The sequence below is a fragment of the Cimex lectularius genome, unplaced genomic scaffold, assembly GCF_000648675.2.
Source record: "Cimex lectularius strain Harlan isolate CLEC.00 unplaced genomic scaffold, Clec_2.1 scaffold15, whole genome shotgun sequence".
Classification (NCBI taxonomy): Eukaryota; Metazoa; Arthropoda; class Insecta; order Hemiptera; family Cimicidae; genus Cimex; species Cimex lectularius.
In genome coordinates this window covers 438,240-466,031 of record NW_019392667.1, presented here as the reverse complement: position 1 = coordinate 466,031, position 27,792 = coordinate 438,240, and the positions used below count along the sequence as shown (strand labels likewise).

Here is a 27,792-nt window from a genome sequence, read left to right as displayed (position 1 = left end):
TCTCTATGGAAAACAACTCCATTGGCATTTACATAATAATCACCTTTACGATTTAATTAGCATCTGTGGCTGAAAACTAACTCTAACCTTCTAACTAGAAGAAAAAAGAACAAAAAAGTTCATTACACATGTTTGGTGTTTAGTGATCTTTAATTAATGATTATTTGGAAAGATGCGTCTGGTGTGACGTAGGTGTAGAAAAACACTTTCTTTATCATGCGACGTTTCGATCTTTATTGAGATCATCTTCAGAGCCTGGGATGTGTAAACATTGTTTAAACTATATTCCTTCCACACCTCTTCAAAATTCAATGTATATAAACATAAAACATCAATATCTCACTGGCACTCTTAACACGACACATAATAATGACACATCTACACAGAAAACAAACACTTTGAGTGAATACAAATACTTGATTGAGTATTAAATTTCTAGCATTGTATAAATTCATTTTTTCATATCCTACATGTATTTTTTATATTTATTTATTTTTTACGAGGGTTCGCAGCAGCAGAGGTTATATCAACCCTCCGGGTGCCCGTGTTTTTGAAAAAAAGCCCATTTGTAAGAGTGGGGTTCGAATGCAGGGCCGATGGATTCGAGCCGGGGACCTTTACTTTAGCGCCGTTTCAAGCCTAAACCGTTGCGTCCACGGACCCCCCCCACATGTATTTGTGTAATTTAAATAATATGTACAAATCCCAGGCCCTGAAGATGATCTCAATAAAGATCGAAACGTTGGACCGATAAAAAAAAATGTTTTTATAAACCACGTCACACCAGACCGCATCCTCACTATCTCCACATAATCGTTCATTACACAGTTGAACATAACATATAACAATTTATGTTAATTTATTTGAAGGAGGAAAGTTTAAAAAATAAAATAAAATAGGCATTGAATTAATTATTATTTTCAAAATTTGAGTTGCTCAAACCAATAATCGCCGGTATTTCCAGAAGTTAAATAGGTTTGCCAGCTACCGTTTATCTTCGCACAGCAGGTCAACGACGTTTTCCCCAGTGCTTCTTTTTTTAATCCATTAACGTTAATGAATGATTTAGTCAGTTTAGCGACCAGTCCTCTGGCACTTCAATTCATGATAAACTGGTTAGAATCATTTGTCGCCTCTTGGGGTCTGTCAACTTAAGTAAATCAAATGCTATGGTTTTTAGAAATGGGGAAGACTCGAATCAAACGAAAACGTTCTATGAGAAGCATCTAAGTTACCAATCAGTACTTAGGAGTAACACTAACACCCACTCTTTTTTACCAGAAGCTTTTGATAGGAAAATGGCCAAGGCAAGAGAAGGTGAAAATACAATTGGGAAACAACTCCTTGTGGAATGTTCAATAGCGTTTTCGCTAAAATGAAAATGATGAAAGATAGGGGTGTTGAACAGTATGACATTGTTGAAAAGTTCCAATTAAAGAAGGTCTTAAAGAAGCTGTTTCGCCTTTTAGTCTGGACCGCGTTAGATTTTGTGGGATGTGTTTTTCTTCATTAAATGGCATTTGGACTATATACTAAAAATTATGAGAGTGCACAGATGCCGAAAAATTATCATACTTTAGAGACCTCACCAAACTTTTGGCGACATATGATGCATGTTAGAAAAAATAATGTTAAAGATTGGCCTGTTCCGTTTTAAAACATCGTGGTACTGTAAAAGAAAACAGTTAATGCTTTATGTGTATATCGACAATGACAAGAAATGTTTTAAAATGTATAGAAAGTTTCATTTTGATTTAAACTTCTTATCTCTGGCACCACTAAAATTTAAACAGATCCGATTCATTTTAAAAGCACGTGGCAATGTTCCAAGCCTGAGCACTAAGTGTTATGAGAAAATCAAGTCTAACGAGGAAGAATTTGTATCCTGTCCTGTAGGATTTGAGCGAGTCAAGGAGGATACTTTCATTTTACTGCCATTTGTCCCAGAATTTCTGTCATTAGACTGAGATATTTCAAAGAATTCAGTCTCAGGTGATAATTTTCTTACTTTTCTAAATGGTAGAAACTGGAAAGTCATTGAGAGTGCTATGGTATTCAGGTCAAAATTTATTTAGTGCACAAACTGTGCTTCTAGAGGATATTTACTTTATAATTACATTATGTTTGAAGAACGAAGTTTTTATTAATTTTTGTTCAGAAAGTCTTTATTTTAAATTGAAAGTGATATTAATTTAAAATATTATTTTTGATATTACTATAAATTCTTATTTGATTTTACTTTTAACTCTTGTACTTTGTCTAATGAAAACTTTACTAAGAAGAATTCATTAAGGATAGGGCACATGTAAAAGAAATGAAAATTATCATTCATGTTAGTAGCATATGGGTGTACTAAGTTTTATGTCTTGTCAAAATCAAAGAAAACAATTATTTAAAATCTGAGTATTTAAACCAATCAAACATAATTGAAACAAATTTTTTTTCAATAATGTAAACATTCACATAAGTAATATACTAATTTAAACTTTTGTAGATGTTTTAAAAATATTTATGCGTAAACTCAAAATTGTGTTTAGTTATTCATACCTGTGCGCTTCGCAAAAGACGTGTCGTGCCCATGACTCGTTGAAGTTTCCTAAAACTATCCTTATGTCTTTTTCTTTTAATTTCCCAATGGCGGTTGCCACTTCGTTTGCGAAGCTCTGCGTCTCTTCGACTTCGAACTTCATCAAGTCGAGATCAGCGACAAGTCGGTTGTGAGCCTGAAGACAAAAAAAAGTTGGTGTTGGAATGAATGATTAAAGTAGAAAGGCACAAAAGTTCAACGCACACAGACACATCTGTAAATATTTCACGTTCCTTTTACCATTCAATTGAGACTTTAACCCATTTTTTGATAAAGCAATGAAAAAGTAATTTGATTGAGGCTGACCGAAGGCAAGTACGATTTCATTTTAGTTCCGTACATCAAAGGGAAAGCTGCGGTTCTGTGCAAATTGTACAAGAAAGAGAATTAAGTGGATAAAAGCTTACTCGTTAGAAAGGCCGGACTGTAATTTAATAAAAACTTTTGGATGGAGTACAAGGAAGTCCTTTCTATCTCGTTAAACTAAAAGCTAGTCGGGGAGTGCATAATAACTTATTAAAGTGACCCAAAGCGATTCCCTATCGATTTATTTTGTATCGAAAGAAACTTGATATTCAAAAGCGTCTGAGACCTTTTTCTTCTAGAAAAGTTTCTATTTTATCTTCAACGTGCTTTCATGCTCAATTAACTTTTAAATCTATTTTTCGGAAATGATTAAAAATAGTACTATAACTTCTGTGTATACGGACACTTGACCGTACATATTAACGATTATATTTCGTTTTAAAAGGTCCAGTGACAATTTAATATTTGAAGCCTTGTGAAATATTTTTAGAAAGGTAGCGTCAAAAACATTTATGAAATAACAATTTGATTAAGAAAATTAACATAGGGCCAGCATGAAATACAGTCTCACTTGATCACTAAACGCGTTGCAACATGGTGGCTACTGTAGATAAAATTTTAAAAGCGAGTTTTATATGATATTTAGAAAACTTATCTAATACTTTATTAAGTAAGATTTATAAACTTATCTCTACTGAGCTGTGCGATATCGAAAAAATTGAATATCGGCTAGCGTTTATAGGTCGTTACGTTTCGTTAGAGTGCTTTTCAAAAAATCTCTTCTACCTGAAGTATTGACATGTCAGTTTAGAAAATAGTATTCCAAACTAATCATATATTTTGTAAAGTATGAAACGTTGAAATTTTAATTCTCTCTCACTCTCTAATTTCAAAATATGATTTTCACTGTTCATAATGAGATACAGACCACACCCATTGTGTTACAAGGCTTTATTATGTAAAATATTGGTTGTTAGCTCATAACTTTGTGTTCAGCTAGGAACAATACTTCACCTTAGTCACCCAGTTTCACAATTACCCCCTCAAGGGTCAGTACAGAATAACCGTAGCAACTGACATGGGAACACTTAAGGTAAACATTTACCATAACCAAAGCCACAATCGATACTTCAAAGTTTAAGATTAATCGCCTTCGCTTATCCGATATCTCTGAGGATTGGTAGTTTATAATTGTAACTACAAACTCATATTGGAAGCCAATAAAATAGACGAGAGGGGAGAAGGAGCAAAAAGGGAAGGGAGATAGATAGGTAGGTAGATAGATAGATAGATAGATAGATAGATAGATAGATAGAGAGAGAGAGATAGATAGATAGATAGAGAGAGAGAGAGAGAGAGAGAGAGAGAGAGATGCTCATACTGCTTTTACAACATAAATAAACTTAATGATATGAGTAATGATTACAACGATAATGCAAAATTTAATTATTTTAATTACACTCAAAAATGACAACATTTACGTGTTTTCTAATTCTTAAAAATTGAGACTATTAAATATTGAAATTTTTGTATAGTTTTTAGTATTATAATTATAATGCAAATCATTGCTAGGAAAATATTTTAAGAAGTTTTGTCAGATATGTTTTATGTTTAATTTTGTAATTTTTGCTTATATTATATTATATATTAACTAGGGCTAAAATACAAGTATGATTGTATATAGGTTATAAGTGAATCTTTTGTTGATTTTTGCAATAGAAAGGCCAAAATTGATGTCAGCAAAACAAAGAAAATGACAGCCACTAGAACAAAAAGAAAAACAAATACATAAACGCTAAGAAGTAGAACAATTTTAGACTAATTTGAATCTTGAATTTACAATTTTCCCTTTTGATATGAGATTTTATTTAAAGATCTAAACAATTATTCTGAAGAGTGGCTTGTGAAATGCGATGCTAAATAAAAGGTGACCCAGCGCGGCGGGCGGGGGAGGTTCCCGTAGTAAGAAGACTTTACCCGACTTCTTCACTAACTCGGTTGAATTTATTTTACTGTGAAAGTTGTAAATTGAATAAGACTTTTGCGACCGGCTTTGTTGAAGGGCGGAGGTCACTTTGAGATTTATTCATTGCGAATTATAATTGCTAAGTCTGATGAGTTTTGTGAAGCCCCTTGTTGAAATTAGTTCGGGTGGAGGGTGGGGTAATGTGGATCCTGTGTAAGTCAGGTGACCGACTAGACTCCTGCGACCCTTTCTGACATTAGAATGTTCCATTTCTAGTTCACATAACAACCATCCTTCAACTAAACTTGAAAACGGTATGGCCCCTTTGTTGGCACTGGTAATTAAACTGGTTAACAACTATGAACAATTGAACCTGGATTTTTTATTAAAAAAACAAATGTTCATTCACCGAGATGTTCATTTAGTACTGCTAACAAAATTGAACATAAGCTTTAAAAACAACTAGAATCTCTCATACTAACCGTATCAACAAAAATCTACAATGAATCGTGTACGGCATTATTTCTTTAATAAGCTATATGAATTAAAATATACTTTTTAAATTATAAATAGTATGCACTATTTTTTAACTTCTGCATAGTCTGGCCAATGTATTTGGCAAGATATCCATTACAAGAGACTCTACAAATAACGCCATTATAATTCTTGGTCCGATTGACCAAATAACTTCTTTTGATTAATTAATCTTTATGTAAGGTAGTGGTTGAAACGAACAAGTGTCATGAGCGGGATTCGAACCCACGACCTTCGGCTAAATATGCCGCTGCTTTACCACTTGAGCTATCGCGACATCAATCCACTCGGACACCTAACTTTCGAAGTTGAAGTGGGAGGTTGGTGTCCTAGTGGATCAAAGTCACGATAGCTCAAGTGGTAGTGCAGCGGCGTATTTAGCCGAAGGTCGTTGGTTCGAATCCCGTCGTGACACTAGCTTTTTCATTTCAACCAACACTACAAATAACTTAAGACGCGTAACACAAATCGTCTCTATCCTTCAACTTTTTGAAAAAAATTATCGAACCAATTCAAACCTCATATACAGGGTGAATTGCTACTCGTGCTACAAACTTCTCCAGTAGATTCTTCACCCTAAAATGAACAAAAAAGTTCATATTGTCCATGGTCCGATTCTCAACCATTTCAGAGTAATTTCGCTTTTTATCGATTTTGAAAGATATCACGTCCTGGCGTCGGAAAATCGTGATATCTTTTAATCTAAACATTTCTCTGAAAATCTAATAGCACCGTTGAAATTCCCGTTAATTTTTCAATAAGAAGATGACGGTGGCAAAATGTTTGGGCTAATTTTTTGTGTTTTATTTCAGCCAGAACTACAAAAAGAGTGGAAAATTGTGTAAATCGGAAAGTGTATAAAGTAATCCAGAGTTTCTAATTTTAGTCTCAGAAGGCAGCAAATTTGAGGAAAACTACCTGATTTAATAACGCTTCCAACGCACTCGTCATTTTCTTATTTAGTGGTTGTGAGACCAAGATGTTGATGACAAAAAGAGAAAAAATGGTGGTTCAAGGATTGCTAATGTTTGAGAGTGACTTGCTACTCGTGCTACAAACTTCACCAGTAGATTCTTGACCCTAAAATGAACAAAAAAGTTCATATTGACCATGGTCCGATTCTCAACCATTTCAGAGTAATTTCGCTTTTTATCGATTTTGAAAGATATCACGTCCTGGCGTCGGAAAATCGTGATATCTTTTAATCTAAACATTTCTCTTAAAATCTATAAGCACCGTTGAAATCCCCGTTAATTTTTAGAGAGAATCAAAATCATAATTCCATTGAAATTTTTTAATTTAATTTAATGCCCATTTAGTATGTAATGCTTAAGAAGTTTACAAACAGCTAGAAGGTCAAGGAAGAAAGACCCAAACGTTTTGCCACCTTCATCTTCTTATTGAAAAATTAACGGGGATTTCAACGGTGCTTATAGATTTTAAGAGAAATGTTTAGATTAAAAGATATCACGATTTTCCGACGCCAGGACGTGATATCTTTCAAAATCGATAAAAAGCGAAATTACTCTGAAATGGTTGAGAATCGGACCATGGACAATATGAACTTTTTTGTTCATTTTAGGGTCAAGAATCTACTGGTCAAGTTTGTAGCACGAGTAGCAATTCACCCTGTACATTGTTTTTTTGGAAGTATCCTTACTTTAATACGAAAATCAGGTACAAACTAACGTCTTCTAACTTCTATTTTTATTTCTATACAGGACTCTCTTGAGGTTAGAACTAGAAGATAATTTGGTCATGTTTTGATTAATTAACTTTTAACTAAAGAATAACAGTAAGAGAGATAGTTAAACAGCTTAAATATTTAGGAGTTATTATTAGTAGTAAATTAACATGGGATTCTTATATACAAGAGAAAACTGACGATACTATTAAGTTAGTCAATGCTCTTTCAAAATCAGAAAAAGTAAGCTGGGGACTAAACTCCGAGGCCCTTAGATTGATGTATGATGGTGCAGTGGTTCCGAGGATTGCCTATGCTTCGCCTGTGTGGGCTGATTCAGTTATAAATAATAAGAAAATAATGGCAAAACTGCAGCGAGTGCAAAGAATCATGGCAATAAGGATGATTAAAGGGTATCATACCATTTCATATGAAGCGGCTTGTGTTGTTGCGAATATAATGCCTATAGGAATAAAGATAGCTCAACTTAAAAAATTACACGAAATAGTGAATAATGGTAATGTTGAGCTTCAAGGCACAACATATGATAGACCATTGCAATATAAAGAGTGGAAACACCCGGCAGATGCTATTGACATCCAGTATCTACATACTACCGAAATGGCCGATGGTGATTATATGTCTATATATACTGACGGAAGCAAATCAGAGGTTGGTGTAGGTAGTGCTTTTGTTTGTTTCCAAAATGGTTCAAAAATTTATGAAAAAAAATACAGACTGCATCAGGCATGTTCCAATAATCAAGCCGAACTTTTGGCCATTCTGAAGAGCTTGCAATGGGCTATGAAGAAAAAATCAGAAGGGAATATTGCCAAATTTATCATTTTAAGTGACAGTCAAGTGTCCTTAGAATCAATTATTAATTATAATAATCATGGCTTTTTGCCTGAGCAAATAAGGAAAATTATTCAAACTCTAGTCAAACAGAATGTTAATGTACAACTAGGCTGGGTTAAGGCTCATTGCGGAATAGAGGGAAATGAAGAAGCTGACAGACTGGCCAAATTAGCATCTACTGACGAGAGTTTGAATTTGGCATACACCAAACTTCCAAAGTCATCAATTATAAATAAACTTTTCGAAGAGAGCCTGGAAAAATGGGAAAATGCTTGGTCAAGTACAAATAATGGAAGGCAGACAAGAAAGTTCTTTCCCAAAGTTGCCGATAGATTCCAGCCGCACATCCAACTATCCGCACCATTAACCCACATCTTACCGAACACGGCCCAAACAACAGCTATTTTTTCATCTTTCATCTAAGAGAATCTTCATCATGCCCATGCTTGCCTAATTTCCCAGTAGAACAAAGCATTAAACACCTAATATATGAGTGCCCACTAATAGAACCACTGCTTAGTGTTTGGATACGAAAGTGCCTACTGCAAGACAAGAAGTGGCCACCTGATGAGAAGGAGCTCATAAAGAGAGAATATTATGAACATTTTGACACATTCATTAAAGCAATAGATTTTAATGTAATTTAGTTAAGTGTTAAGTTATTTGTTTATTTAGTTTGTAATTAGTTTCTACTTATTAACGTTATTTATTATATTCTTATTTATATTATTTAACAATTTCAGTAACTGTCTTTTCGCCATAATATGAATCTGATATCCCAATATATATGTATACACATTTTATATATTTTATATTTATGGTTATTGTATTATATGAAATATTTTGTATGAAGCATGTAGAATAAATATAATAATAAAAAAAAACAACTAAAGGATAACCTTGCTGCCAGTATTCAGCGACAAGATTGTGAATTTGAAATGCCAAATTGGTAACCAGGTTATCGCAATATTACCACAATACCGGGTACAATTTTGATTTTGAAAATATTGGCGCGTTACATAAAGAATCTTAAGACGTGAGAATAATAGTAAAAGAGACTTTGTACATTAACATAGAGTAGAACACTTGTAATGTGTGAAAAATTGACAGCAGTCCAGCTTATTCGGGTTTGATTGAATTAAGTAAAGGAGAGAACGTGACAGGTGTGCTTACATAATCACGAGTCATTCTCAACTTTATGTTTGAGGTAATTCTTTGGTCGGAGATTACAATTGGGTACAAATTCTGAGAGTTACCAGTCCTGTTTTTTGCTTTAAAAGTCATTACCCAAAGAGATTCTCTCAGCATGCAAATTTGTAAATTTTTTGTTTTTGTTTTTGTTTACGCTGGCATATTACCCATGAAGTTTTCTTCTATTTTCATTATACTGTCGAGCGTGATCGGCCGACCAGGGCCAGGTCCTCGCCGCGCGCCTGCAACCCTCATTCAGCTCCATCATCTTCTCACCTTCTAAATTTTCATGCTTGGAGATAATCAAAAAGAAACGTTTATGGACTTTAGAAATCCATAGATTGTGTTGAAAGCTGATAGGTTGTTGCTTATTAGGACAGATTCTAAGTTTATTGGTTTTGAAATATTTGGGACTTTGCTCAGATTTTTTATCAGTTTGTCTCTTTCATTTTCATATTCTGGACATTCAAAAATTATGTGGGAAGGATTTGAAGGGCAATCGCAAGTGGGACAGTTCGAAGACGATGCCAAACCGATTCTCTTCTTGTAGCTACCCCATAGGCCATGATTTGTCTTCAGTCTAAAAATAGTAGAATAGAAATCCTTAGACATTCCTTCTGGGCTATCGCCTTCCGAAAACCATCGTTTTTTTTGAGCTCAGGGAACAGTGACCTGTAATAATTGCCAACATTTGATGCGTTGTATTTTTCTTGCCACAGATTTCTACAAAACTTTTCCAAAAACTTTTCCCCCTCATCTTTAGGAATTTTAATGTCAAGGGTTGAACCTGATGTTGCAGCCTCCTTTGCAAGTGCGTTCACCGTTTCATTTTGCCATAAACCTGCATGTTCTTTCACCCAACACAATGCTACCCTTTTTCCCGATTTTTGTCTCAAGCATTTTCTTACAGATTTGGGCAAAAATATAGTTTCTGCATTTATATTCTGGGGTAATGTTATTTATCCTTTCTACAATGCTTCGACAGTCTGTGAGGATCCAAAATTTAGAATCACCCAATTTTCGTATGTAATCGAGAGCGCTATCTATCACAATTAGTTCTGCTGCATAAACAGACATTGAAGTTGGAAGCGAAAGTTGTTCCTTGTATTGATGTTTAGGGTCAAAAAAGGCATAACTAATTTGTAAAATATAAAAATAGTAATTAATGCCTTTTATCTGCAAATTTTAAAACTACAATACAGAAAACAGTTACCTACACTGAAAATAGTGTTTATTTTTTGTCTATAAAAATCAGTTAATTATTGTTAATTTGTTTGAAAAATATAAGGCCTGATGATGACAATAAAGCCCGGGTCGAAAGCTTGGCAAATTTGAAATTTTGTTTTTACATTATCCCTTGACTATAATAGTGATAATACATCAAATTATTCTTCATTTGGTCAATACCTTCTCTTCAATAAATATTACTTAGTAAAAAAAAAGTATATAAATAAACTGAAATTTCAAATGCAAGATGTTCATATTTTTTAAAAATGTAATATGAATAATAATATACTATAAATTTAGTACAATATAAGATAAGCTTTTTAATAAAATATTGTAAAATATGAATATCAATGCTATACTTGTCTTTTTGTACAAAATAGATATAGATGTTGTTGATGAGTGTACATTCCCGAAACATCCAAATAAATGAAAATAAGTAATGTATTTACTTTTTTATTTAAAAGAAACAACAAACACCTGGAAATGTTTTTCAACATAAAAATATTTTCTATATCAAACCAACTCGATAAACACTTCGACGGTATAGAAAATTTCTCAAACGTTTTCAATCAGGTTCGGTTTATCGCTTAGCCAATGGAACGTAAAAACGGTGTGAAGAAACACTATTACTCTCACGGGTCGTTTGGATCATCAGGGGAATTGTAAAGCTGTTTGCAACATTGCCCTGTGTTTTCCCAGGTGTTTGCCTGGGCAGATTCTCTCGACCGACCTTTTTGTTTTTCTGGAGGGAAAAGGCATACACGATTGCCCACGCTGTCCAAAACGAGAATTTTTTCTCTTCTCTCTTTTCACCCTTTATGCATACAAAGCCAAGGGAAGCAGAAGGAACAAAAGAAAATAACATTTGTCCCTTGCGAACTTTAACTTCAACATAATTCGAAATGTTTGACATAAATGTCTGTTATTTGTAAAGCAGTACCATAAAATCTTTTGTACAGTACGTACTAACACTTTGAATAACTAATTGATTTGATAAATGTTTAAAATATTTATTATAATTAAAAGTGTCTGACAGAAACTGTTTCTCAACAAAGAAGGAAATTAACAATATTCAGAAATAATAAACATATCCTTATGTCATTGTTTTTCACCCAGAAAAGAATAATTACGCAAAACTACCCCTTTTGACGATTCAGGGAAAACTGAGTTATGCCGCGACAGCTTTGATCCAGACTTATCTGCTTATCTTATTATGAATGAAACTCAATTCGATTTTAAAGATCCAAGTACTCCTAACACAATAAATATCATTAGCATTTCTTGCCCGGAAAACTAACTGCCTTTGAGCCAAATACACAAACTGATGCTAAAATTTCAATTTATAAAGCGAATCCGTCTAATAACTCTCGTAACTAAATTACGTCAAGTCTAAATAAAGAAAGATTGAATGTGAATTACGTCAAAACTTTAGGGAATGACTGGGATAAAAGGGATATTGTTTTAGGATTTCGAAGATCTCTGTAAAGTATTATTGGACGTGTTTCAAATTGAGAAAAACTCTTAAAATGAAAAAAAAGGCTAAAAAGTAAATACCTCAGCTAATCAAAAAGTTTAAATTATAGAAATGTATGGTGATTAGTGACCATTAGTTGATGATTATTCAGAAATCGTGAGATGCGGTCTGGTGTGATGTAGGTTTCAGAAAAACATTTTCTTTATCGTGCCACGTTTCGAGCTTTATTGAGATCATCTCCAGGGCTCACAATATTTGTTTTCTGAGTAACTGTACTATTCTTGCGTGTCGTGTTGAGAGTGTTCACGTGTTTTTAGGAAACCTACATCACAACAGACCGCATCTCATGATTTCTTAATAATCATTTATATTATAGGTTAAAAAAATTGCCAATTAAATTATTTCCGTTCTTTTCTTTCCCAATAACTTTTATTTTTGTATCTATTTATGCTTACCAATCTATTTATCTATATAAATTTAATTACTTTCTCTCTCTTTTTTCTGTCTCTCCTCTTTCCCCTTTTTACTGTTTTTGTCTCTCTCACACACACTTTAACTCTCTATGATTTTTATTACATATACATGTAATATAATAAAATAATAATTGTAAATGTAACAAAATCGTGAAAAGGTTGAGATAATAATATTTGGGATTAACTTGGTTGTATTCTCAAAATTGATATTACATTTTTTATACGTTATATATATTTCTTTGACTAAACTAATAAACTATTCCTACATAGATAAATTAACTTGCAGTATTTTTTAATATATAACTCAAATAAAAAAACCAAACGTGAATTAGACCATGGAAAGTTAAATTAAAAGTGGTAAACAGTAGTTTTATATATTAAAAAATTCAGTCTGATGGAAGTTGTGTTTTATTAGATTTTCATTTATTCAATGCTAAAGATACCATCTGAGATCGTCAGTTGGTGATATTTTAGCAAAGAGGCTCTTCCAGGGTCATTAGCAAGTGATAAGGCATCGTTTCTAGTTCGTCTACGCCTTGGCGAAAAATGAGATGCGGTTAGACTTCTGGTAATGTCAAAATTCAATAAGAATGTAAGGTCACAAATGTCTACAGCGAAAAGATGATTATGGGAATTTTCTTAATTTTTAAAATAACCAGATAAAAAAGAAACGTGTGATAAATAAACATAACAGGAAGAGTAATAGCAAATTAAATTAGTTTTAACAAATATGAGAGAAAAAATTCTCTTGCACTCATATTTCTGCAATACTTACCTATTTAATCACTAAAATCTAAATGAAAATTTCTTAAATGCTTCATACAGTCTACTTCGTGAGCTCAACCGGTCAACACGTCGGACAGATGCTCTATCTGTTTATAAGTTTTCACTCGTAATTCATTGCGAGTCAGTTGTGTTCAATGTAAATAGTTTCTCACATTTCGTGTATTTTGTTAAGCAAGCAAGACTATACAAGTTTAAAAAAACCGAAGAAAGATTTGACATTTCACCACGTGCTGAGGAGCGTCTGAAGTCTCTTAGATATCAAGGAATCCTGCAGTCGCAGGACATTTCGGCACTCATCACTGTCATCAAAGAACTCATTGAATCTAACAAAGCTTTTACGCAAGTACTAAACGAATGTTCCATTACAGTTGAATAACACAAGTTAAGCACAAATTTGATGACTTAAGAATCAAGCTTGACGTATTATCAGAAGAAAACATTTTGCTTAAAACACGTATTTGTCAACTTGAGATAAAAAATAATGAGTTGGAACAAACATTTCTCAAAAACCAAGCAGAGATTAAAATCGTGCCATATCATAAGGATGAAAATGTTATCGATACGTGGAAAACACGAAAAAGAATGTATAAATATTATAAACTTTGATCTGCTATATATAATTTTGTTGAAGAGGAGAGTTGGGAAGAAGTTTATCATGCGGAACTTTCAGTAGGTAAAGCACTGTCTGTATTTCATAATATTAATAATCATTTTAACATATCTACGATATTTATAAAATCAAAAAAGAAATTAATAAAAATTAAGGACTGGATTACAAAGGGAATTATTATTTCTATTAGGACTGGGGACTCATTACATCAAAAATAGAGAAACATCCTAGCAACAAAAATAAAAACTAAACTTATTTTACTCCAAAGGTAAAGTATAAATACTATAAAGGAAAAATCAAATAGCTTAATTCTAAAAAATCTGGGAATTAATTAGAGAAGTAACTAATTACAAAAGAAAACTCAATGACCAAACCATTATTTTTGATCTAATAAATCAGAAAATTATAACAGAAAAGATTAAATTAGCACACTATTTTAAATTTCTTTTTGCCAATGTTGGTTCAATTATAAAACATAGCATACTTCTAAATCAACTCACGTCAAACTAAATAATGTAGACTATTTTGTTCAACCACTTCTGTATTAAATTTTGCTTGGCTAAAGCCAATATCCTATCCAGAACTTCTACCTATATTAAATGGACTAAAAGATAAAACACACTTTCTTTGAGTATAATTTATGAAATTTTGTAATAAAAGATTTTTCTTTCATAACATGTCTTCCTTAAACCATATTTTTAATTTCCAATTTTAAACTTGGACATTTTTTCCGGAATTTAAAAAATCTATAGTAATTCCATTTCATAAATCTGTCCCAAAAAGTGATACTAACAGTCAATTACAGACCTATTTCCCTTACACTATCACTAAGTAAAATTTTGGAAAAATGTTTCACAAAAATTGTCGCTTTTTCTTTCTAAAATAATTGCCACAAACCAATTTCCATCACGTACGTCTGTAGAACTTGCACTTTTTTAGGCTTCTGATTTTATATCAAGGGCTCTTGTCAATAAAAATAAAGTTCTTGGATATCTAAAAGGAGTTTGATTCTGAAGATGAAGAAGTATTGCTTGAAAAACTTTTCAATATTATGAAAGGATAGTTTATAATTTCATTAAATCTTATTTGTTAAAAGGTCTTAAAAAATGAAAAGAAGTAAATCTTTTAGCAATCCGACTGACATTAATTGTAGTGTTCCAAGTGTTTTACGGCCTGTACTATTTTTAATTTACATTAACAACTTATTTATGCCAAAACATTTTGGCAAAATATTGGGTTTCGCTGGGGATACTGCGGGATATTTTTTCTAGCAAGAATTATGACGATATAATAAAAATATTAACGATGAAATAATTATAATAGAAAAATGGTTAGATAGCGATTTCTTACTTTTAAATACGCTTAAAACTAAAATCTCTAATTTAGTCTCTCAAAGCAAAACAACTTAAATGAAAACTTGTATTACTTTCTTGTGTAAATTCATTTAACTGTAATTGCTTGATTCCAGCCTATTCTAAACAAGTTAAATATTTGAGAATAATTTTTCATAGTAAATTAAACTTTAATTTTAATACTGATGCTTTGGAAAAAAAAGTTCAAAAAATTATTTTATAAATTTAAAACTTTAAGAACTATTCTTCAGGCAAATTTAATGAGGTATATTTATTTTGCATTAGCACAATCATTGATATCATATAGGAACTTAATTCAGGGTGGTGCCACAAAATCTACTCTTTAACTAATATTTAATACACAAAATTCTTGAATAAAAATATTGCTAAATAAACAGAGAGGGTACTACACAAAACATCACTACATTGATTTTAAAGTTTTAAAAGTCAAACAATTATTTTTGATGTATTAATGTCTTCGTATTTATAAGTATAAACATTTACACATCATGGACTTCAATTACACCCCAGGCACAAATTCGTTAATAAAATTTATTTTTCCTAAAGTAAACACTTTCCTGCATTATAACAATGCATATAATGTAGGTTTAAGATTTGTATACCAAAACAAAATGGATATAAATTGCTTTCCCTCTTATGATCAATTAATTTTTTTTAAAGATATGCAATTAAAGAAGAGAAATTTTTTAAAAGTAATACACTAATAATATAATTATTTCAAAAATTACATACAAATCAATAGTCAAATAAATTAATGAATATTGCTACCTATTATTTGTATAAATCTGTGTTTTGTAATGTATAAAAAACTACTTGGGAGCTTACGACTCCTGCTCTCAAGCACAAGTTAAACTTTTTTTCAGAATAAATTATTAATGTATAACAAATAAATTCATTTGTGTTTTTTCTTGTCTTGTCTTCATTAAATGATATGGATTCTTTCCATTATAAATCGAACATCGAATACACATTTGATTCTGGCAATTCAATAATGAAAACGGCAAAAATGCTTTTATCCGTCGTTGAAATCGTATTTAAAGTATGCAAACGAGTAAAGAGGAATACGAAAATGGAAGTATTTCAATTCTTCGGAGCCGCTTTCTTTTCGAAAAGGTGTAATTCAATTTCCAACTTTTTCATCTTCTTCTCAAATGTACTCTCCGCAACTGTTTTCGATGTTGCGCGATTTCACATTTCTCCTTTTGGCCTGAGGAATGGTAAGTGACTGCTAAACGTTAGAAAGTAAAGAAAGTAGAGGAGGAAAAAAATGTATTCTCGTTTCTCATTCAGACATTGAACGTCTTGGTATTATTTGTGACAAATAAGCAAGATGTACGTAAATAAATAAACGTTTATTAAATGATACTATTGACCCAAATAGTACAAAAATAATTATATCTTAACTAATCAAGTATCGACTAATGCTTCTTTACAATTGTTTAAATATAGTTTGATAGTCGGATCATTCTGGTCTGTTTATTTATACCAGTGTATAAACACCCTTTGAACGTATCAAAACCCCACAAGTGTTTACAAATATGCTTAAAAAAAAAAAAAATAACAGATTGAAAGATCAACCCCCCAAATATTGAATGTTTGAGGAAGATTGCTTGCAGCTCGAAGGGCAATATGCGAAACCATTTTATTTTGATTGAAGAAATAAAAATCCATTCCCGGACTCGGGTGGTTGAGTGAATTAATACAGGCCATGAGGGAAATTTCCTAGCAGACGGTTTTGACCACAAAAGTTGCTGAGGACTAAGGTGCCCAATACAACCTAACAACGACATTAATTGTGGTTAATGACATTGGTACGTTCTAATTGGTCATTTGATTTTCTCTTTGGATTTGCCAGGTCATTTTTCTCGAGTTCTTTAACTCTAATAATCTACTTCAATCTACTTCGTCTTTGTTTTTCCGGAATTCCCTTATATTGTGTTTCATTTAAGTGGATGTATAGGTTTGTAAGATGAATAAGGGCTAATAGTGAGAGGCACTAAACTATACAATTTTTTACAGTTTGAAAAAAAGGAATTTCAACCATTTACAACCGTAGGTTTTGAGAGAATTGAGCTTGGCGTAAGAAACTACGGAGAACAGAAATACAGATCTCTAACTACAACGTACCAAAATAATTAATATTTTGTCTAAGAAATTAAAAATTGGGGGGGTTAGATTAAACCGTACAACAATTCGATTTTTGTGGAGAATGAAAGAACTATATTTATAAAAAATGGTCCAAATGTTAAATTTAACTCATACAGAAGTGGAGTGAACTCTGCCATTTCCAAATTTGTAAAAAGCAGATTATGCAGTATTCAAAAAAGGAATGAATTTAATATATATAATATTATTAAGTGTTAATCTCTTTCTTAATTAAAAAATAAAGAAATAAAATACTAAAAAAAGAAAAGATGCAATAAATTATCAAAATCAAAATCAAATTTCGTGATATGCGTTAAATTTATACGTTTGAACCACATTTTTTTAACGTTCCAGGTATTTTATCGATGAAGGGTTGATTTTTTTGACCTCGAGTACGAAGAACGAAGAAGAAGATAAGAAAGCTTATTAAACGAAGAAGTTTTTATGATGTTTGGCACCCCTAAAAATATATTTGTTGAAAAAGAAGTTATTTTTAGGAATTTATCAAGATTCCCTTTTTTTAAATTTTTCTTTTCGGGTTGAATTAATAAACATACATCGGCGTTTGATAAGATTAAAAATGATTCATTATTTTAGGAAATTTAATGCAGAATTCAAAAATGTGGTTAAAAATTGGAACGGATGCTATAGATCAATTTATGGCTTGGTCGGGGTTTTTCGAAAAAAAAACACGTAAAAATTCATAACTTCTGACCGGATTGAGATAGAATAGTTAGATTGGGCGCTTTTTACCCTATTTGGGTTGTACTATAACCCATTTTTTCGGGTTTATGTGTATATACAGGGTGTATAAACCTCTATAGCTACCCATTTAATTCGGGAGCGATTAAATTTAGCAAAAAATGATCTTATACAAACTCCAAGTTAATTTTGGCTAGGAATCGCGTGGAGGTAACAGTTTTAACATGACTTTCTCATCTAGCTTGGAAATGACACTAACTTTGTTATTTTAAATATGAATCTCATGTTTTTATTGTAGAATTTGATGCCACTTTTACTGAGAGGAAAATTTTGATAGGATCGACCATTTCTGAGTTATGCCCGACCTTTATTACCTGAAGGTAATTTTATGCCAATTTTTAAAATACGAGGGCATGTTACCATTCAGTTGGGAAGTTATATCCCGTTGAAGGCCAAGTCATTATACTTATGTCCATGGGACTTCCAGCTGGACAGGCGAATATTTAATACATTTAATAGATTACAATTACCTATTAAACTTTCTTTCAATTTAATTATAGGTTTATCACACGGATATGTTAGGGTTAGATTTGCGGAAAGAGTGTTTCTCGTCCGGAAAATTATTTGTCGGTTTATCATGAACCGGAAGTAAGGATAATCAATTTATTTTGATATCAGACGGTGATAAACAAAAAATGTGGTACATTCTGAAGCATGTAAAAATAAAATAGAATGTAAATAAATAAAGTTTCCGTCCGTATAATAAATTTGCAATTAATTGTTCAACTTTTCATACTACTCGAGAGAAGCTGGGTGTGTCTGCTAGTATGTCTATGTTCACTGTAAATTATCAACAATTATCGATTGAGTGCGTTTCGAAAGGGAGGGTATTTCATGGATTAACTAGCCGACGTTCTGATCTCTCCAGTCCAACTTCTCGCCAAACGTGTTGTGTTTCGTTAATGAATCCAGATGTATAAACGGGAATCTAAACTCCACTCTCGGTCTCGTCCCTCTTCGTCTTCCCGCTACCCCATAACCTCTAATCAAGGGGTTGTTCTGTTTGCTCTTGTTAACCAGAGTCGCTTGATAACAATGTCCCGCGGCGAGGAAATCGTTAGGAGCCTTTTGCGGTTTATTTGTCGAATTTCAAATTCAATCGGCATTTCTGCACCCTCTTCTCGTATATTTCCTTATCCATAAACGACACTGTGGCGCAATGACCAAACATGATCCGAGTAACAATACTTTTTTTATAAATCATATCTACAGATTGAAGTACCTTTGCTGACTAATATTGACATTTAATCTCTTCTATCCATTTCATTTAAATTATAATTTGAATTTCAATTACCATTCAGCACTGCTGAACACGATTTTACTTTGATTGCATTATAGTAATTGCAAATATTTGTTTTGAAACTTATTGTCGAAGGAGCGATAGAGAAAGTGAGGGAGAGAGGAGCCTATTGTGGAAGAGTTTGAGAAATTGTGAGAGGGAGTGGGAAAAGAAATTGTGGCAGAGAAAGAGGAGGGAGAGTAAGATAGATAAATGGATAGATATAGAGGGACAAAGAGAGTGTGAGAGAGAGTGTGGAATAAGAGAGGGAGAGGAAAGAGAAGAGAGAAAGAGAGAGAGAGCGTGAAAGAGAGAAGAGATTGTGAGAGAGAGGAGAGTCGATGAGATACAGATTTTTCTACTCAACGCACCTTTGTAATTCAAGAGTGTTTAATGAATTTAAATAAATTAGCCATCTTTACTGCCGAGAGTTTGTTTATTGTGTTTGAAGATATTGTAAATTTTATATAACGTATTGAAATTTGAGAATGGCTGAACAACAAGTACAAAAATTGAATTATAATTAATAAAAAACTAAAAATTTCTAAATTGACTAATTTCATGGTCCGCTTGACCAATTAATATATTACAATTAAGGTTTTTAGCTGAGATAAAAAAGTCAATGGCACGAGCGGGATTCGAACGCACGATCTTCGGCTTGATACGCCGCTGCTCTACCACTTGAGCTATCGTCACCTCGATCCACGATTGAAAAATTGCAAAAAGGAGGGAAAATTCAAAAGGTGCGGTTGAGATAAGAAATTGGTGTCCGAGTGGATCGAGGTCACGATAGGTCAGGTGGTAGAGCAGCGGCGTATCAAGCCGAAGATCGTGGGTTCGAATCCCGCTCGTGCCACTGACTTTTTTATCTCAGCTAAAAATCTTAATTAATACTAAAAATTTCTCTTAAATTGACCCAATTATTAATAATCAAAATATTGTGTGCTTTTGTTGAAATATTAATTTATTTTGGCCAGAAATTTCTCAATGTAATCTTTATTGTTATAAACCTGTAATTTGTTAGAAATGATGAATGATGGAGTGAGTGTGGTGTTCAATCCTTTTTTAAAAAAGGATTATAATTTGTTATCCTTCAATGTTTATTTTCTTTAAATATTCATTCTTAGTTGATGCTAATGCATTTTTGTACGTAAATTCAAAGTAAAGAATGAAACAATGAACTCCCAAAAATAAACGCAGATATGCACGTTTATGTTCTAATCAACTTTGTTTTTCGTGCAGAAGCGCAAATTTACAGTTTAGTTTTTTATTTCAAGTCATTTAACCAAGGTAAGGATAGACAACATTTTTTTTCAGATAAGAGCTTCATGTTCCAATGCTGGTACATCTAGGAGTAAATTTGACCGCCACTGATTTGTTCTTGTTTATTGTCAGATCAGATACGTTTATGCTAGAAGCTTATTATGTTAACAGCATTATACAGCATACAGGAGAGTGAAAAAAACAAGCTATGATACTTACGAGTGAGTAGCGTGGTTCGTTCTGATAAATGGTGCCGACTCTCGTCCAATTGAAGTGCTGCATTAATTTGAGCCGTGGGGCGTTGAAGGCGTTTTCACTCGGTACTACCCGATAAAAGTTAGGAAAGTGGTCGGAGGTGAACATCGGATGCGTGTCGGCGTACGATAACTGCAACAGATACAATGTTTTTATCCATTTGGGAACGTGAAACTTTTTTTTTAGTTTTTCAAGATGAATTTTCTATGTGGGACAAAATGGGTCACACAAATGAAAATAGTCCTCGCACCAAACGTATACGTATGATAGATGTAGAAAGATTATATATACTAATAAATCTTGGGTTTTGGAAAGATTAAAGTTCAGAGTTTAAATGCTATCAATTATACTATATTCTTTATGTCGTGAAGTTTTATTTGATTAAAAAGTTACAAATAAAGGTACCCAACTAGCCTTGATGTGTATATATTGTGCAACAAAAATTTCAGAAAAAAGTTCAATTACTTGCTAGTTAGTTTGAGCTGCCATATGTTTTAAAGGTTAAATCTAAATTTTTGTATTTCTAGTATTTCTATTCGGAGTAATATCAAAAATAAAAAAACATTCCAAATTGAAGCCATCAGTTTATTTCTGTCAGAACAGTTGTCGAAGCCCGTGGGATGGAACGCAAGACAAAAAAGTCCAAAGTGAAGTCCAAAACTGGTCAACATGAAAAGTTACAGGACCCGGAGGCAAAAGCCGGTTTCGAACGCTGGTTGAAATATAAACGATTGACCCCTACAAAATACAGAGGGAAGGTTGTCGTCGTTGACAGGTCAACAAACATCGAAGCAAACAAGAAAATAAAACCATCTTCGAAGAAATCAAGACAGAGTACCAACAAACAGTCACCTACCGCCAAAAAACGTAAAAGATGGCTGTGTTAATTTAAGTCGAGGAAAATTTAAATTGGCTTATGTTCAAAATACTTTTAAAAGGTAAAAGGAACACCATAAATTTATAATACAATCTGATTTATGATGAAAACCATGTGTTATACTATAGTAAACGATGATTGTACTTGACAAAGCATCAGATGGAAAATTGTAATTAAAAGAAAAAGAATTTGTTGAAAAGATTCTTAATAAAAGTTTTATGGGTAATGTTATGTTTTCTTATTAATATTAAAAAAATTATTAATATTTCAATTCAAAAAACGTGCATAACTTACTTTATACACTATATGCCCTTTTTATGCAGTGATTGAACTTTTTATACAGTAAACATCACCATTTTAATTTTTAAAACAAAAAACTTTCTTCTTAATATAACATTATTGTAATTATCTGTCCTCCTCATCAAGAACATCACTTATTTCTGAAAATTGTGTCTGACAAACGCGAACGACGCACAGCAGCGTATTGTTTCAACACTGTTTTCTCCTGGTTGATCAAAGCAAGGCGGAATGCTTTTAAAACTCCATACCGAGCTTTCGAGTAAAAACCTTAGCCTCACGTCATGTAACAAGTTCAAAGTGCAAAACACCATCATAGTTCCACCACAAGCAAAGCGTGTGCACTTCCCTGAAACACCACCGGTCTTTTTTTGTTAAAGTTCTCGTTAGAAAAATTAGAAAAACAGATTTTAGTTGTGATGATATTCCTTCAAAAACAAATTTAGTTTATTTTGGAACATGTTCTGAAAGCAATAGTATATGGTACGTATATGGTATTAGTGAACGCACACATTATTTATTATGATACAAAAAATAAAATATTTATTTACAATAGTAATTAACATTTATTAACAAAAAATAATGTTAATACAAACGACTCTTTTTTCAATCTAGTGTACATGTTAAAAATATCATTGTCATGCCAACTGTTGTGCAATTTCGTCTGTATATGCTGTATATACTCCGTATATAATCATTAAATTCACTAATTTCGTTGTCCGCTTGACCAATTAATATGCTACAATTAATTAAGGTTTTTAGTTGAGATAAAAAAGTCAATGGCACGAGCGGGATTCGAACCCACGATCTTCGGCTTGATACGCCGCTGTTCTACCACCTGAGCTATCGTGACCTCGATCGTGGGTTCGAATCCCGCTCATGCCATTGACTTTTTTATCTCAACTAAAAACCTTAATTAATTGTCCGTATATAATGCGAAAATCTGATAATGACAGGCTCTAAGGAATTTTATATTGTCTGGTGCGATTTTTCCGATCATTAATGACACGTGATGGGGTTAGCGTTCTCGTACAAAATAACAGGCCCTTCCAGTTGTGTAGATTTAATCACGAATGATATTTCACTGCACTGGTGACTATGTCGCTCTGATGCATTATTTTCATTTTTGACTGAAGATATTTGGAATAGGGGAAAGACACGTGGTTAACTATTTTTCGTATAGTTGATTTTAAGTTTAGTTTTATGAACTTCTATTATCTTTTAAACAGAAATAAAACCTTGGTTTTTCTATTAGAACGATATAATTTTTTTTCAACTTTTAACGCTATTGGGTCTTACTAGAGTGAGAAAAAGGAAAATATGATCTTGAAATAAAAATATACAATTTTCATTGGACATTAGGGCCAAATAAAACCAAACAAAATGTATGTTTCTCCCGGGTGCTTATGTTATTATTTTCATTTTTTTTGTAATTTTCTTTTAAATAATTAGTTACTATTATTTTGCATTTAATCGAAAAAGATGTACTATTGAAGATTGCAAGAAGATTATGTGCCAATGCCCATGTAATAAACTACAGGTTGCGCTGAAAACTCGGGTGCAAATCCATCTGACTAAATGCGTCCTAACCGTTGTAAAACGAGCATATGCCCATTCAATTCCACATAGATAGAACATCAATCATGTTGCCCAGATAAAATAGTAATTGATTCGTTCATAAACTCAGTGGTCAGGGTAAATTCGCTTGGTTTAGTAACTGTAAATGTAAAATTTTCACCCTATGGAGTAGTAGTACATTGAGAAAGAGATCATTTACAAAACGTTGTATTAGAAAGTAGAAAGTATCACTAATTCGGTAAAAGATAAGCCGTTCTTATAAAAATAATAGGATATACAAAATCTTAAAGAAAAGCTCACAATATCATGAGAGGTTTAAATAAAATCAGGTAGTCATCAAACATCGTCAAAATAGTAAGAAGGAATAGTTTATACCCAATTTATTCATAAAGAAATGAGAGAAAATGTCCCCTTTATGAGATAAATATATTGTCTGTGTGTTGTTAGTACTAATGAAAAGCTTATTGTTGTACTACGTTATGACTGTTTGGGCTATATACCATATCTTCTTTGAAAAAACCCCCACAAACAATCAAGTAAATGATTCCAATAATTGGCTTCTTCAGTGAAGTAAACATTGCCTTTATTATTTATATTCTGTCATTGTTCTCCCAGAAATTTCCTGATCGCCCCAGAGTAAACAAAAAACGTAATTTCGACAAGCAGCTGAATTGATTGTATTTGCGCGAAAATCCTAATTCCCCTTTCCGAAATGTTGGAAGGGTTTTGGGTTTTTCAAAAAAATAAAATTAAAGATGTACTCCGGAATACAATTTTAAGTGATATCGCTCTCATCTTGTCCAAGGACTTCGGGACTCGATTATGACATCTTACGTTCCTTGCATAAATGTCGATTTGAAAGGCTGAATAAAACGTTTTTCCATACATCCTATTCTCATCTCATCTTTTTTTACATTTGAAACGTTGGGATTTTTGAACGTGTGCAGAGGAATATCCAAGAATTTCGTACTCTTATTAACATCAGTATTAACGTTTGCTGTGGACTTCTCGGATATAAATTAATTGGGCCTTATTCCTACGAAAATAATTTAAATGGTGCTATTCTACAATTTTTTGAGGGAGGTTTTACAAACACTATTTGAGATGTTCTTCTGCAACAAACAAAGAATGATTCTCTAGGTTGATGGATACCCCGCACACAATTTTTTGCAGGAGAGACGTTATTTGAATCGTCACTTCCGGAAAAAATGGATAGGACAATATGGCTCGATCTGTTGGCCTTTTCGGTCAACCGATTTAACTCCACTTGACTATTTTCTATGGGGCCATTTAAAAAACAGTGTCTACGCCAATCGTAACCCCAGCAAGCTCAGTTGAAGAACTGCGGTAAAGAATAGAAAATGCTTGTCAATCCATTTCCCCTGACTCTATCGCTCTGAGCATAGGTGAAGAGTGGTTAAAACGAGCAAATCTTTGCATCTTTACGCAAGGCGGGAGTTCGATCATGAAATGTGATTAATAAATAGCACTCAAATGAGTGTTTTTTAATTTTTTTTATAACGTCATTTTTTGACCAATTGAAAATCCATTGTTTTCAGGGTAAAAAATCCTTTAAAATAATTTGTCAGGTTGTATACGGTCGTACTTCATATTTAAAGTTGAACTAGGCCTGAGGTACCATGTATAACGTTTTTCAAAAAACGGTAAAAAGTCGAAACTAGACTAAAAATATTAAACACGTATTTTTTGTTTTGTTGATAGCGTCATGGGTCCAAGAGAAATTCAGTCGGCCCATCTAAAACACCCTGTATAGTCCACACATTTAATTAGCAATTAACTTTAGCAAGAAATGGCCTTATACAAACCCCAAGTTAATTTTAGCTAGGAATCCCCGTGGTGGTAATAGATTTAACATAACTTTGTCGGCTAATTGGGAAATGACACTAAGTTTGTTATTTTAAGTAAGAATCCCATATTTTTATTGTACAATCCTTTACTTAAGCTTCTTTTATGCTGCTTCTACTGAGAGAAAAATTTTGATATGTTCAACCATTTCTGAGTGTTAGTAAGTGTGATTTATTTATATGAGGAAAGCTAAAAAAATTAACCTTTCGCGAAAAAAACATCAAAAAATATTTTTTTTGGGGGATTGAAAGAAGGTTTTACGACATCATTGACAGCATTAGCAAATCCCCCATGCCTGTAAAAACATCACCAGGGACGGGAAACTGAAAGTCGATAACATTAAATCCTCACGCTATTTCCGATGCAATTCAATAATACTCGACTGCATTGGTGGAAAAAATCCAATCCGATCACAGAAACAGTATGCACCATTAATTGGGAGAAAAGGGAAAATTCGATAGGCTGTCCCGCGGCTCCGTTGTCTCTTAATTGCAGCCGAATTTAGTGTTAGGGTAGGCGGTCGGGTTCACAAAGGCTAATCTTCCTAGTTCCATCATGGTTTTGGCCCGTTGCTTGATCAAAGAAGAGACCCGGTTTAGTTTCGTCCCGGTCTCGATTAGACAATTGGAATAATTCCGTCTATGCCGGTTAAATTTAAAATTTAGTAATTTCCTAGCTGAAGAAAGGACAAAGATTAAGAACTTTCAAGTTAATTATGTTATATGACCCATCACAATAAGGGTAGGTTTAAGCCTAACAAAAATACCGTTGTAGTAAATACTTCTTTTACAATATTTAATTTAAATGTTTGTTATGCTGTGTTTTTATGGTTTATATTGATTGTGTTTTTACACCGAGAGGCAAATGTGGCCACCCTCTTTTTTTTAGTAAATGCTTGTATTCGTTATCATTTTTATTTTTGTTGTTTACTGGATACTTTAAAAGAAAAATATAAGAGAAAGGTAAATAAAAAAATTGAACTGAGTAAAATAATTTTACGAAAAATATTGTTACGGAAACAATATTCAATTCAGTAGAGAGTGTTTCCTCCACTTCGTATTCGACTTGGCGGCATTTTATGCGGTTTTGAATGTAGTGCTGTGGCATATTTTCATACTCCTCCAATAGCGCCATTCTTAATTTCTGCAAATTTTATGGCGTAACTGGAGACTTTACCCCCTTTGACCACTTGTCCGTCAAGACAAGACTTCAAAGGTCTTCGATAGGCTAAAGTAGGGACTACATTCTGGCCACACCAAACATTGAAGTAATCACTAAGCTGTGTTACTCTTCATACATAATAATAATGCCATCGTCAATTAGTAGATAATACATCTTCAATGTATCGCGCAGCTTTACCCTCGATAAGAACAAGTTTGTGCGACCTTCCATAGAAATACTTGCCCACCAACACCTTCATCGCTTCTCTTGTTTGAAAATATTGCGGAGATATATCGCTTTACAGTTCTTTACCAAATCCTCTCTCGGCCGTCAAAAGACCTCAAACAAAACCTTAACTCACCCGAAAACAGGATATTAGTCCAACACTCAAACCAATGCGACTTCTTGCAAAACTTAACCAAGCTGTTCTTTGCCTTGCCTGTTCTGGACCAGTCGCAGACATTCTCGCACGTAATCCGTTTTCTGAAAGTCTATGCTTTACAGTGCGTAAACCAACATTAAAATTTCGAAATTGTTGAAGACGCTTTATCTCAACAGCCGTAGAATATCGATTACATTCGAAACAATGAAACTATCATCACTCTGAGATGTGGCCAATGGCGGCCGGCCTGATCCATGCCTTTTTGAGTAACCTCCATTATCTTGGCAACAATAGACAGTTGTTCTAGGAATGTTAAGTATCTTGTCCGCATAGGACTTCTTCCATCTTCCAACTATGCTATGTTTCTAACCAAATCTGTATCACTTAAAATCATCACTCAAACAATTTTGAAACTTAAAAATCCTACAACTTAAAAAAAATCAAACTACCGGAACGGTAGAAAGAAATTTTATCAAAAAATCTACAATGGTGATATTGACTATTCGAAGATTTATTTTACCGGGGGACCGCGGTAGCCGAGTGGTTAGCATGAGAGACTCTCACGCCGCGGTCGTGGGTTCGATTCCCACCGTCGCCTCTGGCCCTTTTTTCACGATAACCCCCCAATTTGAACACACATAAGAATTGTCACCATGGCTAATATGCTAGATCATAACGCCAAAAAAAAAAAGATTTATTTACAAATTCCATTTGTAAACAAAAGTGGGAGATTTATCTTTGGTTTATTTACCTCTATTCCTTTAAAACGGATCACATATTGTTGTAAGATATTCAATGGAGGATTGTCTCCGACATAACTAACAATTGCGTTTCAACTAAGGCGTTACATAAAAAGAA

The 27,792-nt window shown here is 33.0% G+C and overlaps 1 protein-coding gene across 4 annotated transcripts in view; it reads right to left on the bottom strand.

Annotated features, from left to right (window-relative positions):
* The window catches only part of LOC106673860 (gamma-aminobutyric acid type B receptor subunit 2), a 308,246-nt gene that overhangs the window by 55,372 nt on the left and 225,082 nt on the right, over positions 1-27,792 (bottom strand). For all 4 annotated transcript variants that reach the window (XM_014406211.2, XM_014406212.2, XM_014406214.2 and 1 more), the window contains exons 3-4: positions 20,738-20,905; positions 2,548-2,723 (exon numbers count right to left, since the gene is read on the bottom strand). In XM_014406211.2, the coding sequence (XP_014261697.1) occupies positions 2,548-2,723; positions 20,738-20,905 (344 nt within the window). The remainder of the gene's footprint in view (positions 1-2,547; positions 2,724-20,737; positions 20,906-27,792) is intronic.